This window comes from Populus nigra, chromosome 17 (genome assembly GCF_951802175.1).
Source record: "Populus nigra chromosome 17, ddPopNigr1.1, whole genome shotgun sequence".
NCBI classification, from domain to species: domain Eukaryota; kingdom Viridiplantae; phylum Streptophyta; class Magnoliopsida; order Malpighiales; family Salicaceae; genus Populus; species Populus nigra.
Window position 1 is genome coordinate 4,150,745 of NC_084868.1, and position 18,431 is coordinate 4,169,175.

Genomic DNA, 18,431 nt, shown 5'->3' on the forward strand with positions numbered 1-18,431 from the left:
CTTTTATGATCTTCCCATGGCACTGCCATGTGATTTTTTCACTCGGGCACAAACTAGAAAAGCAAATGCCGCCTCACACTTCGAAAGGCAAACTTTTCACCCCACCAGCTGTGTGAAATGTATAGTTCAAAACTATTTGTCTAATAATACAAGCAGATCTGCTCCATGTAAAAAGATTGCGATAGCGAAGTGAATGTGTTGTCGGAGAAGACAGCTGCAGCATTGTATCAAAAACTAGTTCTCTTTTTTTCTTTTTCTTTTTTTGACGAGCTATCAGAAGCTAATTGTTGGCATGGCAAGGCTGGAAAAACGAAAAACTGCATTTCTTAAGCAAATGGTGTTCTAGCAAGCGACATCTTTACGGCCATCCATCAGTGCAATGTGTCAAGGATCTGATTTCTGAACAACAGAATATAAAGAAAATCCAGTATCAAGGCATAGAATTATTTTCATTCTAATTTCCCTACAACCAGTCTTCTGTGTAGTCTTTGATTCGACTCGATGGATAATGATGCGGCTCTATGTGCCACACAAATTTCTAGATCGAAACACTTCATTTGTAAGGTGATGAGATTGATAAGCAGCTAAGCAACTAGTACAGCCAAATATGAACTTTGTCTTGATACAGTGGGAAAAACAAATTAGGGATCAAGTAAACCATATTCAGCTTCATTTATTACTGCACCGCGTAGCCTCTCAAAATTCGAGAGGTAGGATTCAGCATGTGGGATTGTTTTCCTGAAGAGAGATCAATAACATGCAAATGCAGATCACCAGAGGATATGTCATCTCATATTTCATCATCCCAAAATTCTTCAAGACTTTTGTACGGACTATTAGTTTCGTGGACGGCGAAATCCCCTCGGAGGAGCCTTTGCTGCTTGACGCACCCACCAGATAGTTAGTAGATAAATTTATAAATATTCCTCATAGCGGCTTACAAGTATATAATCTTACCTGGTGAATATCTGTGAATTTTGAGAAGAGATCTGGAGGTATATGCCAATCAAATAAGCTCAAGTTTTCCTTGCTCCTTGATTCATTTACACTCTTTGGAAGAACACTGTGACCACTCTGAATTCCCCAGCGAAGAGCTACTTGTGCAGGCGATTTGTTAAGTTTTTTAGCAATTTCAACCAGCAGCGGTTCCTTTAAGATTTCTCCTTTAATCCAAGATCCTGGAGAACCCAGAGGGGAATACGCCTGCAAGAGAGATTGTATTCACACAATTCGAATATTGAATCTTACCAAGCAAAATGATTCTAAGGATAAAATCCAGTGATAAAAGACTGTCTAGAGTATTACCGAGAGATGAATTCCAGTTGATTTGCAAAAATAGTGAAGAGCAGGCTGCTGCCAGACTATGTGGCACTCAACCTGATTAACTGCAGGTGGCACTTTAGCATACGTAACGAGGTCTTGTAACTTTTTAGTCGAGAAGTTGCTGACACCAATCGCTCGTGCCTGACCTGATGCATACAAGCCCTCCATTGCAGCCCACGTCTCTTGAAGGCATAAAGGTGCCATGACTTCAGGGTCCCATCCACTTGAGCCTGGCTTTGTCCGAAATGGCCAATGAATCTGTAAAGCAAGGCCATATTTTAGAATTTACTGTCAGTTGGTACATTCTACGTTGTGCCAATTCTGATTTCAGAATATTCTAGAAAATAGTCTTCGTTGTCATTGAAGCATCATGTCGTCACTATTTGCGAATACAAATGAATGCATAATACATGCTTACAAGATATAAATCAATATAATCAAGTTGCAGATCTTCTAAACTCTTGCTCAGTGCCCTTGATACATCTTCAGGAGCTTGGTCACTGCACCTGAAAAATTCATAATAGTAATCATGACATGATTGTCTAAGTAAAGACGGCTTTAGGCCAATATCAGGGTCCCAAACTAAAGATCATGCATACTCTTAACTCCAAATTTTGATTGTGATCAGTAATAATAAGAAAGCAATTTCAGTCAAAGACCAAATCAAGAACAGTAAGCAGCAGGAAAATATAATAAAGTACCAGAGCTTAGATGTGATGAACATCTCACTGCGTCCCACTACCCCAGTGCAAAACAGTTCCTTCAACGCTTTCCCTATCTGCATTACATTAACACAAGGCAGGAAATATCTCCATTTTCTTACAAAGGCCCAAAAACAGGAACGACAACAAACATGTTGCAGGTGTCTTCAAACTGGTGTTACAGAAGGTAATTCATTGGCCTCGTATTACATGAAAGTAAGAAATGGTTACCTCCTTTTCGTTACCGTAGACTTTAGCACAGTCAATATGCCTGTAGCCGGCCTGCACAGAGTTGGAACCAAAATTAGTACATATTCAGTACTATTATTGAATAGTTTGGAAACAAGGTATGGAGTTGATTGTAAGAAAAAGAGAACCTTAACAGAAGACTTGACAGCTTCAGCAACGACATTAGGTGGGGCTTTCCATGTCCCTAGGCCAACAGATGGGATCTTAGCACCTGTATTCAGATCAAAATATAGAGGCCCATGTATCTTTTCCTTTTCCATTTTCTTCTGCTTCACGCATATAACTCTAAAACTACTATGAAACAAAGTATCAAAGATGGATTTGTTCCTTTTGGAGTGGACCTTTTTGGAGGCAATTAACTGAATACGATTTACCAGGGGAGGAGAGACCAGGTCTTTAGTGGTCAGTTATGCCCAAATCACAGGGAGAAAAGTAAATTTCTTGATGCATTGAGTGAATGGATGGATGGATGATCTCCTTCCTAGATCTTCACGGCAAGAAAATTGGATCTCCACATGATGACAAATACGAAAATGTTTTCACATTTTCCTTTTCTGAAAAAGAATACCCGTGTAGTTGTAAGCTCTGAATTATAGCATTAGAGAGTTAATTAGATTCAGAAACTACTTTCCTTACTGCCTTAAAACCACCAAACGTAATTTTGGGACAGCTTATCAATGGTATCAGGAATTCCTACAGTCCTACCCACCACCGTTTCAAAACTGGGCTCCTTATGAGGAGGAAAGCGCTTCTAGAAAACAAACGCAAAGCTAAAAAGAAGTGCATGTGTTTGATTATCGGAGTCAGAGTTGCTGGCAGATTCCGAGTCTACATGCAAAACTATTCCCCAAATAAAGAGTACTGCTAATCTTACTAGATATTCTTTTCCCCAAATACCTCACGCATTGGATGAATGGATCACGCTAGCGAAATTGGATTGAAAATTTCCAGTAAGTGAACTATAAACCAGGCATAAAACATGTAAATTGGGTCAAAAGTTTTTGCAGAACCAAATCAGTCAAGCAATAAGATTGTACGTGTATCAAGACTTAATCTAGCACCTATTTGCATACTTATCAACAAAAAAAAATTGTGAGATAAATAGACCGGACTGAAAGAATAATCAGATCACCGAATCATGATCACATTTGAGTCTCACATCTATTACTTGACAACAGCTTATGAAATAGAACTTGCACCCTATCTGCCATTCTCATATTCCTGACAAGAGTTTCAATACTAGTTCCTTCCATCAACATGATCCAGGTCCAGAAGTAAGAACATTTCAAAAGGAAAAACTAAATCACTATAGTAACAGCATGCAGATATCACCATTAGCGGCATACACCGGCGAATCCAGAAATGGTCATGTCTTGTTCAAAGAGTTACTTCTCCACAAAATTCTTGACGCTCTTCAGCCATAACAAGTATTCTTTGGTATCTTTGTTAGCCATGTAATCAAACAAAACATTTGTTACGCTAGGTTTGATGCCTCTAATCTCGAGATACTTCAGGAAAGCATTCTGCAGATTCTCATCCAAATCACTGCCAAAGGAAAACAAAGTCAGAAATTAACAAAAAGAGAATCCACTAAAGGATTGAAATCCACCAAACGTCCCACATTCTTAACATAATAAACTTACTTAAAGTCAGGTCCTTCATATGCAAGTTCATCAGAATTTTCCAGGTTTTTTATTGACAAGCTATCAATTGAAATCTCATCAAGGAAAGCAGTGATACAGAACTCCATATACTGATCGCTTCCCTTGGTAATACTCACAACCAAAGGAATGCTAGAGACATCTGCGTCCTTGGCATCATCATCATCATCATTATCATCATCATCTGAAATACTAGGCATGTCGACTTCAATTTTGATGGTTTCATCTTGGAACTTTCTACTTAGCAAAATAGTCCTCTCTCCAGGATTATCTTTAATTTTGAAGGGAAACTCATTCGAGATATTTTCTACCTGTTTAAGCAATCATTAAAAGATGTTCGTGTGTCACTAAAAACACAAGTTCTAATTAAAAAAAATTATTTTTTCTCATCAAGATTTCAGAATTTATTCTCCACCAGCACAAAGCTTGAAAATTCAAGACTAACAAAAAAAAAAAAAAGCAAAATCCCTCTCAAGTTAAAAAAAATATAAAAGTATTAAGCGGACAAAATTCTAAACCACAATTTGTTTTTTTTTTAAAGACAACATAATTTACGTTCAGCATAACTAACCAAGAATCATGCCATCAAATAAGAATCAAACATAAAATAGGCAAATTAAAAAAAATTGGTGAATAAAGTTCAAAAAAATGGGGAAAGAAACTGACATCGTGGGGTTCCTCGGCGCATTCGATCTCAGTTCCGAGGACCCGAATGAGATTCTCATCGCTGGTTGGTTTCAGCGCGGTGGCAGCTGTTGAGAAATGCGAAGATGGAAGAAAGTCTCGGAGGTTTTCAACGGAGAGAACGGCGGGGATAGCTCTGTGGAAGGTTCTGGGAGGTCCCACGGCGCGGATAGCGAGAGGCAAGAGAGATTTCGAGGCTCGGCGAAGTACAGAGTTGAAGGCCATTTATAGAGATTTTGATTGAAGAGAGAAATGTTGGGGTTTAAGTTTATAAGTTTGTTAGGGTTTTGGCTAACCTCCTTTTATAGAGAGGGTTTTGGGGGTTAGTTTGGCGTCTCGGTATCTCTCCTTTGTTTGGGATTTGCTATGCTATGATTCGCTTCACTTTAGGCATTTTGATTGCTTAAAGCCTGTATTTCTCTATACCATTTAGAGCGTGTTTGGCAGTATGGTTGCGGGTATTTTTCAAATAACTTTTCATGCCAAAATATATGCCAACGATGTTTTTTTATTTTTTAAAAATCATTTTTGACATCAGCACATCAAAACGATCCAAAACATACAAACCATATTAAATTTTAACAAAAAAAAATTCAAATTTTTTAGGAACGCGACCGCAGCCGCGTTTCCAAACGGTGCCTTAATGTGTGTTAGTTTGTCACTTTCTTTTTTATTTTTGTAACAAAAACCTAAACCCAGCGGCAAAAGTAGGATAAAAATATCTTGATTCATGATTCATGATTCATGAAATAGTAAAATTTCTATTTTATCTTTCTAAAAAAAAACTTAATTAATTTGTATCTAGCAACTTTTTTGAAATTTCACTTTTTATAGCATAAAAATTTGTTGCCTTTAAAATTAAAAAAAAATAGCTTTCTCATATGAGTTTTTTTTATTATTTTTACCTTAGTTTTTTTGTTGTGAACCATTTGATTTGAAAGCACTTTGTTATTTTAATAAATAAATAATTGACATGTGCATTGAACATGCTAATAAATAAGTCACCTTATTATGTTTAAGTGGTGCATGTGACGACTAATAACATTAAAAAAAAAAACCTTCCTTTGTGTTTTTTGAACCATTACGGTAAAGCCTACATCTTTGGACAACGTGTGGCATAATTTCCTCTTGTTGGGCTCCATTTGGCTTTAACCCTTTTTTTCTCTCTATATTTTTGCATCTAACCTCTCAAAATTTCACATTAGCCATTCAATTTGTATTTTCTTCAAATTTGATCCTTGCCTTTTCAATTGGTATTTTTTTAATTAATTTATAGAATTGAAATTTATTTTCAATTACATCATCCTTTATTTTTTTTTATTTGTGAGATTTGATCCACATTCTTTTTCTTTTTTACCCTTTCTTTTTCTTCTTCCTCCTCCTCTTCTCACCCCCACCAAATCACCATAACTGACACCATTCTCTAATCCACCACACCAACTCCTACAAGTCGGAAACCACTACCAAAGCATCTCGTTTCCTCTCTCTTATCCCTCCGAATCAATTGAGAGACGCAAAAATTACTAGTAATAAGCTAATGGGTTATGAGATTGCATCTTATATCGAAGAGGGTGTGATGAATTTAAAGGAGAATGATTGCATTAAAGAGAGAGTTGTGACCTTTACTGGCAATAAAAATGATGTTGATTTGTTGGCAGATGTCAAGCAGATAGATAAGATGTATCATCCCTTTAGAATTAGATATTTCTAATTAACAAATACCTAATCCATTTTCTATGATTATAGGATCTAATTACACACAAAACAACCTTAGAATCTCAAGTTAGGGTTAGAAAGATGGAATAAAAAGTTATCATATGTATAAAATATGGAAAGGATATCATTTTATAACTTATCATAGAAACTCCATACCAAGGCAGGTGCTCTGTATTTTATGGTGATTTTCCTTATAATTCTCCCTTAAAATTTACTTCATGAAAATGTGGATAGTAATATTGATAGTGTATATGGAAAGAAAGATATTTAAGTTGAAAGAACTATTTGGTATTTATTAAGGAATACCAGAATATTGACTTTTGAATGAGAATGCCAGATTGATTGGCAATCAAGATAGGTTGGCTAAATTGGTTGGTATTCATTAAGGAATGCCAAATTATTAGTTTTTAAATGGAAATGCCGGATTGATTGGAAACCAAGATGGGTTGACCAGGTTGATTGGTATTCATTAAGGAATACTGAATTATTGGATTTCAAATGGAAATACTAAATTAATTGACAACCAAGATGGATTAACCAGATTGATTGGTATTCACTAAGGAATACCATATCATTGGCTTCCAAATAGGAATGTTGGATTGATTGGCAGCCAAAATGGGTTGACTGGATTGATTGGTATTTGTTAAAGAATACCAGATCATTGGCTTCCAAATAGGAATGTTGGATTGATTAGCAACCAAGTTGGGTTGGTCGGATTGATTGGTATTCGTTAAGGAATATCATATTATTGGCTTCCAAATAGAAATGCAAGATTGATTGGCAGCCAAGATGGGTTGGCCAGATTGATTGGTATTCATTAAGCAATACCAGATTATGGGCTTTCGAAGAGGAATGTTAGGTTGATTGGCAGCCAAGATGGGTTTGCTAGATTGATTGGTATTCATTAAGGAATATCAGATTATTGGCATCTCAATAGGAATGCCAGATTGATTGGCAACCAAGATGGGTTGGTCGTATTGATTGATACAGATTATTGGCTTCTGAATTGGAATGCCAGAATAATTGGTAATCAACATGGGTTTGTTGGAGAAATTAGTATTCATGAGGAATACCATATTATTATTTTTCAAATGAGAATACTGGACCAATTAGGAATTAAGATAGCTATGCTAAAATAATAATTACTCAAAAAAGAGTGTTGAATTGTTGGCTTCGATATGAAAATGTTGGAACAATTATGTGAGTTATAAATATTAAGAGATTTGTTTAGGGTTGAATAAAATTATATAAAGACAAAATTAGATGATTATAAAGAATGAATTAAAACATTGTTTAGATAAAAAGTTGATTATTTCCTTTTATGTGTTAATTGAGATGTTAACTTGTGACTTAGTAAAATTCATTAACTTTGTTACAGATAACTCATAGGCTCACCAGGGGTAATCTTTAGAATAGTTTTCGTGTAGATTAGGAAATTATGGATTATTAGGTGTAACATCAAACTTGTGGATTGTAATTTAGATACTCTATTTTGAAATGTAATTCACATATCCTTATATTAAACTAACCATTATCATTGATTGATTGAGCTGATATAATGTATTTGTTGTTTAAAACCTAATAACACTAAGGTCTTACATAATTGTTATATTTGTCATTGTAATTTGAGTAGGACACATACACACACATAATCAAGTGTTTGTTGATGTAGAATTTATTGTAAATGTTTTGATTTTTTAATTATTGTGATGGATGTGAAATTAATAAATACCTTAGTGCGATGAATTGATGAGAATGAATAGCAGAATGATAGATATGAGAAGATGAGATCCACGATGATTGAATCAAAAGTGGGGTGATGAGCTTGTGGTGTTTGTGATTATGAAGTGTTATTATATATAATATGATTTTCATGTTGACACTTGGGATGGTCCAAATACGAAGGAGACTTTGCCAGAATTTTAATAAAATCTTAATGAGTTAGAAATATGAATACCTTTAGATTGATCTAGTAAACTGATTGAACTGCCAAATAAACCAGCCAACCGTTTCATCGAATGGCTTTTGATTCAATATCCGTCATTTGAGGTATTTAAAATAAATTATGTTATAAGAATATCATGCAAAAAATGAAAGCAGTTGTGAAATGTTGGGAAGACTTGAGAACCATTTATGCTTACAAAGGGAATTGATGAAGAAATGCTTGTAAATCAGGGTCTAAGATTTGGTTAATCAAAGAAATTGGGGGAAAATAAACATAAATGAGTGAGTTTAATTCCTCCTTCACAATTGTCGCACGTGTTCGGCGTTGCGGCGATCGTCTACCCTCAATGTTGAATGTATAGGTCTATTTGGCAAATGTGGAGAGACAATGAATTCTTGTCTCTTATCAGTAAAAATAGAATGGGAGTCGTCACCTAATATTTTGATCACTAGGAACCCTAAATGGTCTCAGAGATCGGGTATGGAGACTGGTTGCGTAAAGGGAAGGTATTAGCACCTCAAATACGCCCTACCTAAGGTAAGCTGCATTGTTTTATTTATCTGATCAAAATTTAAGGTTTGGTCGCGTTTTCTAAATGTTGGTCCGTTCTAAGGGTTCAAGAAAAAACCCTCCTCGATAAGGAGGTTCTTTATCTTATAGGTAAACGTCTAACCGTTCTAGTGTCCACAAAAAGAAATTGATATCCGGAATGCGCCTTACGTGTAAGGTCATTCCCCGGATATTAAAAGCAAACAAAATAAAAAATTTTGTTGTTTTTGAAATTTTGGCCAACATTCTCGCGACTTTAATAAACTGGTTATTAAAGTCAAAATACATGCTAAAATATATATCTTTTTTTTGTGTATGGAAAACACAATATGATTTTTTAGCTTTGAGATACTTGGCTGTATGCACAAAAATATTTTTTCTTCCTTTTGTTTTTAATTTTTTTTTGTATTTTTCAAAAGTTGATGAAAACTGGGTATTTTAATATTGGATTTGTATTTTTACGATGTAAAATACAGACCGATATTTAAAAAAGACAATTCAAAAAATGGGGAAATCACAAATATTGAAAAATATTTTTCTTTTAATTTTTTTTTAAATGGGCCAGACCCAGCCCAAATGCATGGGCTGGGCCGAACCTGGCCCAACTATGTAGGTTAGGTTCAGCCCAGCCCGTGTGAACAGTGCTCTCCGCTGTTCACATGCTATGTGAACAGTGGAGGCATGGAAGGGACGGGGATAGGTGCAGAGAAGGCCAACCTGTGGTGGCGTCGAGGCGGTGTTGCTAGCGGTGGTGGGTGCAGCGGTGCTACTAGTGGTGGCTGGGGGCATGGTGGCGCACTGCTGGTTTCTTCTTCTTTGCTGTGTAGAGGCGAGAGCCTCTGTCTTTTCTTTTCTTTTCTTTTCTTCTTCTGCTCGACGAGCTGTTGTTACTGGTGGCGATGGATAGAAGGCGCAATGGTGGCGCTGCTGGGCTGAAGGTGTTCGTCCTTCGCCTTTGCCCCTGTTTTTTTATGCTATGTTTTTCTTCTTTATTTTTTTCTCTTCTTTCTCTTTTTTTCTTCTCGCCCCCCCCCCCGTCTCCTTTCTCTTCTATATTTATAGGCAAAACAGGGGAGAAAAGGAGACCTACTACCCCTACCTAGTTAATGGCACAGGGGTAGGGTGGCTGAAGTGGCCACTGTGCAGCCGCCCTACACCACCCGAAGGGCACCTCTCCTCCCTTTTCTCCAACACGTGGAAAGCTTTGGGCAAGTGGGGGTCCTTGGTCGGCATCTTTTTGAAAGAAAAAGTTAGTGGGAGGAGACAGGGGAGGAAGAAGACCCACAGTGTTGTTCAAAACGGCACCGTTTTGGGTTTTTTTAATGAACAGTGGATGAAATGGCGCCATTTTGGACAAAACGCGCCGTTTCATTTAAAAGAAAAAGGCGGCAAAAACGTGTCAAAGTCCAAATCATTCTTCAATTTGTGATTTGTTCAATCAAGTCCTCAATTGCAATTTTGATTTTAAAAATGAATTCAATTGCATCCCTACCAAATTCAATTGTCGGCCCTGAAGTTGGCTGCCTTTTCCAAATTGGTTATTAGTATCCGATTTATGCAATTTGATCCTCAATTGATAAATAAACTTTTAATTTTTTTAATTTGACCACTGATTCGGACCAAAAATATGAAGTAAAATTTATATTTCAATCCATGCGAGCTGGAGCGCATATTATACATCCAAAGAAGCATGAGAACAAGGGGCAACAACTCATTTTCATTTCAATCCCCAAGCCTTCGTCTCCTACATTCATTCTAATTACATGAATTTTTAGCTATTTTTCTAAGCGCTCTGACATCTTATTCTCATTGCTATTATTTTTTTATTTCTTCCGAATATATATATATATATATATATATATATTTATTTATTTTCTTCTTTTTTATACTGGGACCCAGAAATGGATTACAACAACAATAATAATCAGAAATGATGTTGATAATGATGCAATAAATGAGGATAGATGCAGAATGTTATGCTAGTATGCAATTATAAAATGTTTACAACAAATCAAAAAAGGGATGTTAAACGATGTGACAGTAATTGATTCGGCCAGAAAAGGAAAATTTGGAAGGAATATTAGAAGGCTATGATATACAAAAAAAATAAAATGAAAATGTGATTTGAATGAAATATCCATAATTTTGAATAGGGAGAAAGTTAAGGGATGTTTTAGTAAGCTAAAATATAAGGAATTATAAGAAATATTTTAATGCGTATAATTGAGTATGAGTTGATGAATTCAAATTACGAATGGGAATACGATGTTTGGAAGAGGTTAAAATATTAGAAAAATATTATGATGAAACCAATAAAAAGACTAGGTGATGAGTAGGTGAAAGCATGTGTATGTGAATATATATTTTGTCTATGTTTAGAGCTATATGTGACGAGGAGGCTAAGTAATAAACTAAGATTGGAGACATGAGTAGGAGCATATATACTTTTGTTGATTAGCTAAAATGGATATGATGTCGGCATTGAATTAGTTATTTCCTTGGATGAATAGCAATGACATTAATATAATTGATGTCACTTGTCACCTATAAGGTTGTATGTTATATAAACTAGAGTTAAAAAGAGAGAGGGGGAGAGAGAGAGAAAGAGAGAGAGAGAGAATAAATAAATATATTGAAAAAAAAACTTTTAGATTGAAGTGTCAAATAAATTAGGTGATCGTTTCATTGATCGATTAAAAAAATTATAATATTTTTAGATTTATTATAAAAAAATTGTATCTAAATATTGGGATATTACAAACTTTCATTTCATTGTAATTTCATGGAATACCTCCACTTATTACTTATTTCACTTCTAAATAATAAAATGTTAAATCTAGCACTAAAAATAACATCACTTTCTCTCTAATTAAAGTAATGCTATTGTTAACATCATCAATAGCATCATAATTACGTAACAATGTCATGTTTATTAGAAGATATATTCTATAAAACAACAAAACCTATAAATTCTCATTAAAATTTATCAATTCTCAAAATTCACATCCAAAAACTATAATATAGAAAAATAATAAAATTGGATAAAAATTTCAATTCTTGCTTTGATGAACAATTCTCACAAAAGAATTATCAATTCGAAAAAAATCATCAATTATCCCCGGCCCAATTGTCCCAAAATTAAACATAAACCCTAAATGATTTAATTTTTATCCTTTTGACGTAGTTTATGGCATCAATTGATGTCATTGATACCTAATTGATCTAAATTTAACCAAACCTTATTGCAAATGTCACATCTCCAGGGCTGCACACTCATGACGTAAGAACGTATGTCAACGGTTAAATAGCCTTCCTGACCCTTCATCTCTTCCATAAACCATAAGCAAAAATCATTACGTATGTCATAAAATTCAACAATCGGGACTCGAGATTCCGTAAGAGGTTTTTAATTCCTATTATTTTATTTATATGTGTCTAAGTTCAACGAATATTAATTTCATGTATAAACAGGAGCGAATCCAAGTTTAGGACAGTGTGTTGGTTTTTGTTAGAAATGGCCAAAGCAATTCCATTTTTTGAGCTCAACAATGGAGCTAAAATCCCTTCAGTTGGTTTGGGCACATGGCGCGCTGACCCTGGTGCTGTCGCTGATGCTGTCACTGCTGCCATTAAGGTATTTTATTCATGCCCGAAGTTCTTTTGAGGACTTTTTTTAGATGCCTCCGATTAATTTTGCTAGAATGCATTTGGGATTTTCGGGTTCTAAATTTGACCTGGGATTATTAATCCAAAAAATATAATTAATAGAGATACTGGGCTTCGTTTTGTGCAGGCTGGATATAGACACATTGACTGCGCTCGACTTTACTGCAACGAGAAAGAGGTTCTGACGCATAGTTTTCTTACAATAAGTTCCGATCTGAGAATCAAAAGGAGCGTTTCAGTTTTGGTAGATAGAAAGAAAGATCAGTTGTTGATTTCAAGAATTGATTGCTGGTTTTCTGCAGGTTGGTTGTGCATTGAAGAAATTATTTGACAATGGGGTAGTAAAGCGTGGCGAAGTGTGGATCACTTCAAAACTCTGGTATGTGTTAGGGGATTTGTTTTATTTCTTCAAATTCCCTGAAAACATATATAATATCGTTGAGCACTTCAGTTGCCTGGATTGTAAAAGAAAGTATGATGATCTATAGGTGTAATGATCATGCACCGGAAGATGTACCGGAGTCATTAGAGAAGACTTTGCAGGACTTGCAGCTTGACTATGTAGATCTGTATCTGGTATGTTCTTACAATCAATATCCATACCAGAGTTTATCTTTTGTGAAATTAAATTTTGTCACTAAAATGTGGTGAAATGTTTGAAGATTCATTGGCCCGTCAGCATGAAGAAGGGTTCAGAGGGCTATAAGCCTGAAAACCTTACTCAAACCAACATACCAGCAACGTGGAGAGCCATGGAGGCACTTTACGATTCTGGCAAGGCTCGTGCTATTGGAGTTAGTAATTTCTCATCAAAGAAGCTTGGGGATTTGCTAGCCGTGGCTCGTGTACCTCCAGCTGTTAACCAAGTCGAATGTCACCCCGTGTGGCAGCAGCCAAAGCTTCATGAATTTTGTCAATCCAGGGGTGTCCATTTATCTGTGAGTATGAATAGAAGTAGATCGTTATTAGTTTATTCAAGTTTCCAAATAACAATTATGATAGAATTTATTTTCTTTTTTTCTGTAGGGGTATTCACCGCTAGGTTCCCCAGATGCAGGAACGATCAAGACCCAGGTTCTCAAGAATTCAATTCTTAATACGATTGCTGAGAAATTAGGCAAATCTCCTGCGCAAGTAGCTCTTAGGTGGGGGCTACAGATGGGCCACAGTGTGCTTCCTAAGAGCACAAATGAGGCAAGGATCAAGGAAAACCTTGACATTTTTGACTGGTCTATTCCTGAAGATTTGTTTGCCAAGTTATCTGGAATTGAACAGGCAAGTCAGTGGTTATTTCTTCCTCAACGTTTTATGCCTGTAAACTTTTCTGTGCACTTGCTCCATCTAGCATATGATCCTCAAGGTTAGATCAATAGAATCTGCCATGAATTTATAGAAAGTGCTTCGGGCAGCAGGTGTTAAGTTCTCCTTTGCACTAGCGCATGCTTAGATCAACATAATTACTAAGCTTTTTGGATCATGGGGTGGCAGTAGATTTTATGGGATTATAAGCTATGTAAAAGTAGTGTTTTCGCTGTGATTTAGATGATTGAACTTGTGATTCTATCATGCAGGAGAGGCTGGTTAAGGGCACTGTATTTGTGCATGAGACTTATGGTTCATACAAGACACTCGAAGAACTATGGGATGGTGAAACATCGGATGCCTGACTTTCAGACATTACATGCTCGACTTTATAGTGTTAAGTCCGCTTGTCAGTGGATAAATAAATACATATTGTTGATTGAGTTTAGCATACATCACCAAAAACGGTGGTTGATTGTTAATACTATGTTGTAGCAATTGTAATTTAAAGTATTTTTTATAAAAATATAAAAAAATTAACAAAAAAAAATTTAAATTTTTTTAAAAAATATAACTTGTTTTCAAGTTATTATATTGAAAAACAATTTTGGTTTCTCCCAATGAATTCTTTGCTTTTGCTGGACATAAGCGAATTATTAGAATTAACATAATCAAACCAATAAAATAAATCATTATATTCTAACTAAAAGATTTAGATTTTTAAAATATAAAACATGAACCAAATTGAATCAATCAATTTAATTTTTTCATTTAATTTAATTTTTTTAAAAAAAACACATTCAGTTCGGTAAAATTATTTTTTATTAAAAATAAATTGTTTGAACAGGTGTGGCTGTGAATGCAAAAATTGTTTACTAATACATGCTATCAAAAAAGTAATTTTAAAAAGTTTTTAAACATCAAAACGATGCAGTTGAAAATAGCTTTTAAATGACGTTTAAAAGCGCTTTGACTTGTCAAGAAGTTTCCTATTTGCTGTAGAGGCCGAAGCACTCCCATCAAAATGCTGGGCACATAAATACCATCACCAATCACTTCCTACCATATTCCTTTCCGATTATAAGCAAAAGAACAAAAAGTAAAATCCGAGCTTTCCAGGCATTAAAAAAAAAAAAAAAAACAAGAAGAGTCCCTTTGTGCTTTAAGGAATTATCCTGGTCATTAAAAAGATATATTTTATTTCTTAAATTTTCTAAAATCATATCTTAAGAAAAATCCGTAGTTTTAATTTTAATTAATCTTGAATAATTATGTTCAATTGAATTTTTTCAATGAAAGATCCGTAGTTTCTGCAATTTAATTAATTGTCAAGAATTAATTACAATTAATCTTGAATTAATTCTGTTCAATTAAATTTTCTTATATTCATTGACTATGCAAATTCATTGATCAATAATTAATTCTAATTAATACACTACAACATTTAAATGGAATTTTTCCGTCAACATAAGATTACCATTACGTCGGTTGAAATTTTACCGACTACTTTCCTGATGGAATACATCCGTTGGTAATTCGATGATATATTGTTAATTCTGTCAATTAAAAAAAATTAAAAACCAATGGTTTTATAGACGGAATATGCACACCAAAAGAAAAAAAATTCTCGTTGGAAATATGCCGATGAAATCATTCTATCTATATATTTCCATCGATGATAGTGGCATAAGCAATAATTTTTTCTAAACTCTCCGAAATATACTGATGGAATGATTCTATCTGTATTGCCATTGGTAAATCACCGACGAAATAATGACGTCGGTGATTGTGGCATATAAAGTAAATATTTTACAACTCTTTAGAAAATACTGACAGATTTATATCGTTTGTAATTCTGTCTATGATAATTAAAAAATATTTTAAAAAATAAAATTGTACAAAATAATTAATATTAATTTGTATAGAATAATAAAAAAAGAAAATAATTCAAGAAATAAAATTGTATAAAACTAATATATGTAAAAATAAAATTGAATAATATAAAATCCAAATATTCATTACAATTTTATTTGTACAAATAAAAATTAAACTAGAACAATGGTGGTGCTAGAGGAGGAGGAGGAGGCTGGTCATTCCCGGGATTATACAACCAAAAAGGAGGCGCACATGTACCACCTGTATGTGATCTCATGTCCATAACCATCTGGCGAATTTGTTCATAAGCTACTGAGAGTTGCTGATATTGTTCGGTGAGATGAGCCATGTGTTGTTTCAAGGCCACGATCGATCTCCTCAAACTAGGGAGTGATCGATACTGATTGAGAGCCCCCAACGGTTGAGACACTACAGGCCGCCCGCAAGTTCTCAGCCGTAGTGTTGGAGAGTCCATATACTCGATTTTTATCGGATCTACCAGACGATCCTGCCTTCATCCACAAATCCAGATTGAAATTTGGGTGGATCGAATGATTGTCCCCGTATCTCTCCCTTAATTGGCTATTATATGTCTCATGAAATTAAAAAAGAAATCATCATATTCAATTCAAGAAAATAATAACTTACGAAATAAAATGGTTGAACGAACATAACACGAAGTGTTGAGCGCGGTTGTCGATGAACTGTTGCACCCTCCTTTAGTGGTCTTCACTCCACACAGGCGTCTCTACAAGCAGCTCCATTAGGCTCGATTCACATCCAAGAGATGTAGCCAGTAAAAAAAATGTTGCAAGTTAAATATATTTATAAATAACAACAAATTCATTAACAATAGATTTCATTCAAATTAATCTTTCCATCCACTTCACATGTACAATGAACGGAATAGAGTCGTCGGTGTGAGTGGTCATCGAACCATGAATTTGCCAGTTCCGGTTGCCGGCTCTAGACTATTAGCGTCGTGTGAACCGCTCAGACGTCACGTGCTGAATATATTGCGCCCATATATCCTCCGGGATGTATGGTGGCTTGAAATCCCTCCAAACCACCACGTTATTCCAGCCTTGTAAATTGTTATCTCTGGCATATTTTTGGCTTTTTTCTGTGCTTTATACCAAAAGTCACACAACTTACTTCCATCAATGAATTTTATACGAGTTAATGACAAATTAGATTTTAAAATATAATTTTTTAAAAAATATCGTATCGTTTTCCATGTTACCTAGTTGCCTCGTGATTTTCCCACACCCCCCTCCCAATATTGTCATGAATGCTATCTTACTCGAATTTGTTCTGTGTATAAATAATTTATTAAAAATAAATCAATAATTTCAATATAATATAAAAAATAAATAAAATTTAAAGTTAATATTAACCTCAAATCTTCGAAACCATGCATTGATATAAGGTCTCCACTCAGGATGTCCGGAAACCTGACTCCATTGAAATAATAGAATCTCCATCGGTGATTTAAATGACGGTGTTATTACTCGAGCAACATCAATATCTGTGAACCTGAAAATAAATAAAATAAATAAAATATTAATTAGTTGTTCACAAATTACGTAATAAGTAAAAAAAAAATTAAAACCAAAACAAACTTACATTGAAAGGTCATCCTTCCAATGTGCCTCGTACTTGTAGGTGAATTGACCCTGCTGTGAAGGCACACCGTCTCTGCGCTATGGAATCACACTAGAAGAGGCAACGTCATGAGTCGCCGCATGTGTCTCTTCTTGATTGGCACTTAAGGACACATCATTCTCGTTGCTAGAAGAACTAGCTGCGACCATATGCTCACAACCTGCTGTTGATTTCATTCTATGCATCTACACAAATTTGATGAATAATCACTTAGTCAAATTCAATTATTTAAAAAAAATAATTAAATAGCACCTCCCCTATACTAGAGACAACCCAAATTTTTCAAACCTGCAAATATTGACAATATATATGCCACAAACTAGTTGATTTATTTTATTTATACCAGAAATTTCATATTATTCAATTTCATCTCATTTTCAAAATGTTAATAAAATGTTTCTAATAGTAAAATAGAGAAAAAAAACCTATATATAACCTAACATCTATATAAATTTAATAATAAAATTTAATTCAATATATTGAACTAACATTTATATAAATTTAACATTAACAATTAAAATTAATGGAAACAATCAAACACTTTATTATGCAATATATACCATAGTATTGAAACCTGACCCGGCCCAGCGGGTTGACCCGGGACCCAGCCGCCCTAGGGCCGGAACCAGGCCAGGTTTAAGAAAAAATAAGGAAAGGAAAAACCTAGGGTGACCCAGCGGGTTGACCCGGCAAGACCCAGTCAAAAATCTGGTTGCAACCCATTGACTTTTGTTTTTTTACTAAAATGACGTTGTTTGATTTAAAAAAAAATAATTGACTCGGGCGACCCGATGACCCGATCAAAACCCGGAACCTGGGCCTTGGACCGGGCCAGGTTTAATCCTATATATTCAATTAACATTTATACGAGAAATTGAACAATAACAATTAAAATTCAACAAAATAATCAATTATTATTGCAATAAAAACAATAAAATAGAAAACAAAGTAAAAATAAAAAACTATAGACTTTAGAAATGAAAAATCCTTACCTTAATAGTGTGTTTATTTTTAGACTTTATCTACATACAATACAAAAACAAAACAAAAAAATATTGTTAATAAAACAAAGAAAATATGAAAAATAGAAAATCA

General features: G+C 34.7%; 3 protein-coding genes across 3 annotated transcripts; 1 reads left to right on the forward strand and 2 right to left on the reverse strand.

Moving 5' to 3' along the window:
* Positions 1 to 414: 414 nt before the first annotated feature.
* On the reverse strand, positions 415 to 3,232 carry LOC133676675 (NADPH-dependent aldo-keto reductase, chloroplastic-like). Its single transcript, XM_062098394.1, has 7 exons — positions 2,402 to 3,232; positions 2,256 to 2,306; positions 2,025 to 2,101; positions 1,742 to 1,829; positions 1,306 to 1,581; positions 958 to 1,203; positions 415 to 877 (listed from the first exon to the last, which is right to left on the reverse strand). The coding sequence occupies exons 1-7, from the start codon at positions 2,531 to 2,533 to the stop codon at positions 791 to 793; spliced, it is 957 nt and encodes a 318-aa protein (XP_061954378.1). The 5' UTR covers positions 2,534 to 3,232; the 3' UTR covers positions 415 to 790.
* A 131-nt stretch (positions 3,233 to 3,363) lies between these two features.
* Positions 3,364 to 4,910, reverse strand: LOC133676676 (uncharacterized protein At2g39795, mitochondrial-like). Its single transcript, XM_062098395.1, has 3 exons — positions 4,601 to 4,910; positions 3,917 to 4,245; positions 3,364 to 3,818 (listed from the first exon to the last, which is right to left on the reverse strand). Exons 1-3 carry the CDS (start codon positions 4,841 to 4,843, stop codon positions 3,659 to 3,661), a joined length of 732 nt encoding a protein of 243 aa, XP_061954379.1. The 5' UTR covers positions 4,844 to 4,910; the 3' UTR covers positions 3,364 to 3,658.
* Positions 4,911 to 12,208: 7,298 nt separating this feature from the next.
* Positions 12,209 to 14,244, forward strand: LOC133677102 (NADPH-dependent aldo-keto reductase, chloroplastic-like). The gene is made up of 8 exons (XM_062098934.1): positions 12,209 to 12,223; positions 12,300 to 12,462; positions 12,622 to 12,672; positions 12,797 to 12,873; positions 12,983 to 13,070; positions 13,157 to 13,432; positions 13,521 to 13,769; positions 14,066 to 14,244. Exons 2-8 carry the CDS (start codon positions 12,343 to 12,345, stop codon positions 14,159 to 14,161), a joined length of 957 nt encoding a protein of 318 aa, XP_061954918.1. The 5' UTR covers positions 12,209 to 12,223; positions 12,300 to 12,342; the 3' UTR covers positions 14,162 to 14,244.
* The last annotated feature ends 4,187 nt before the right edge of the window (positions 14,245 to 18,431 follow it).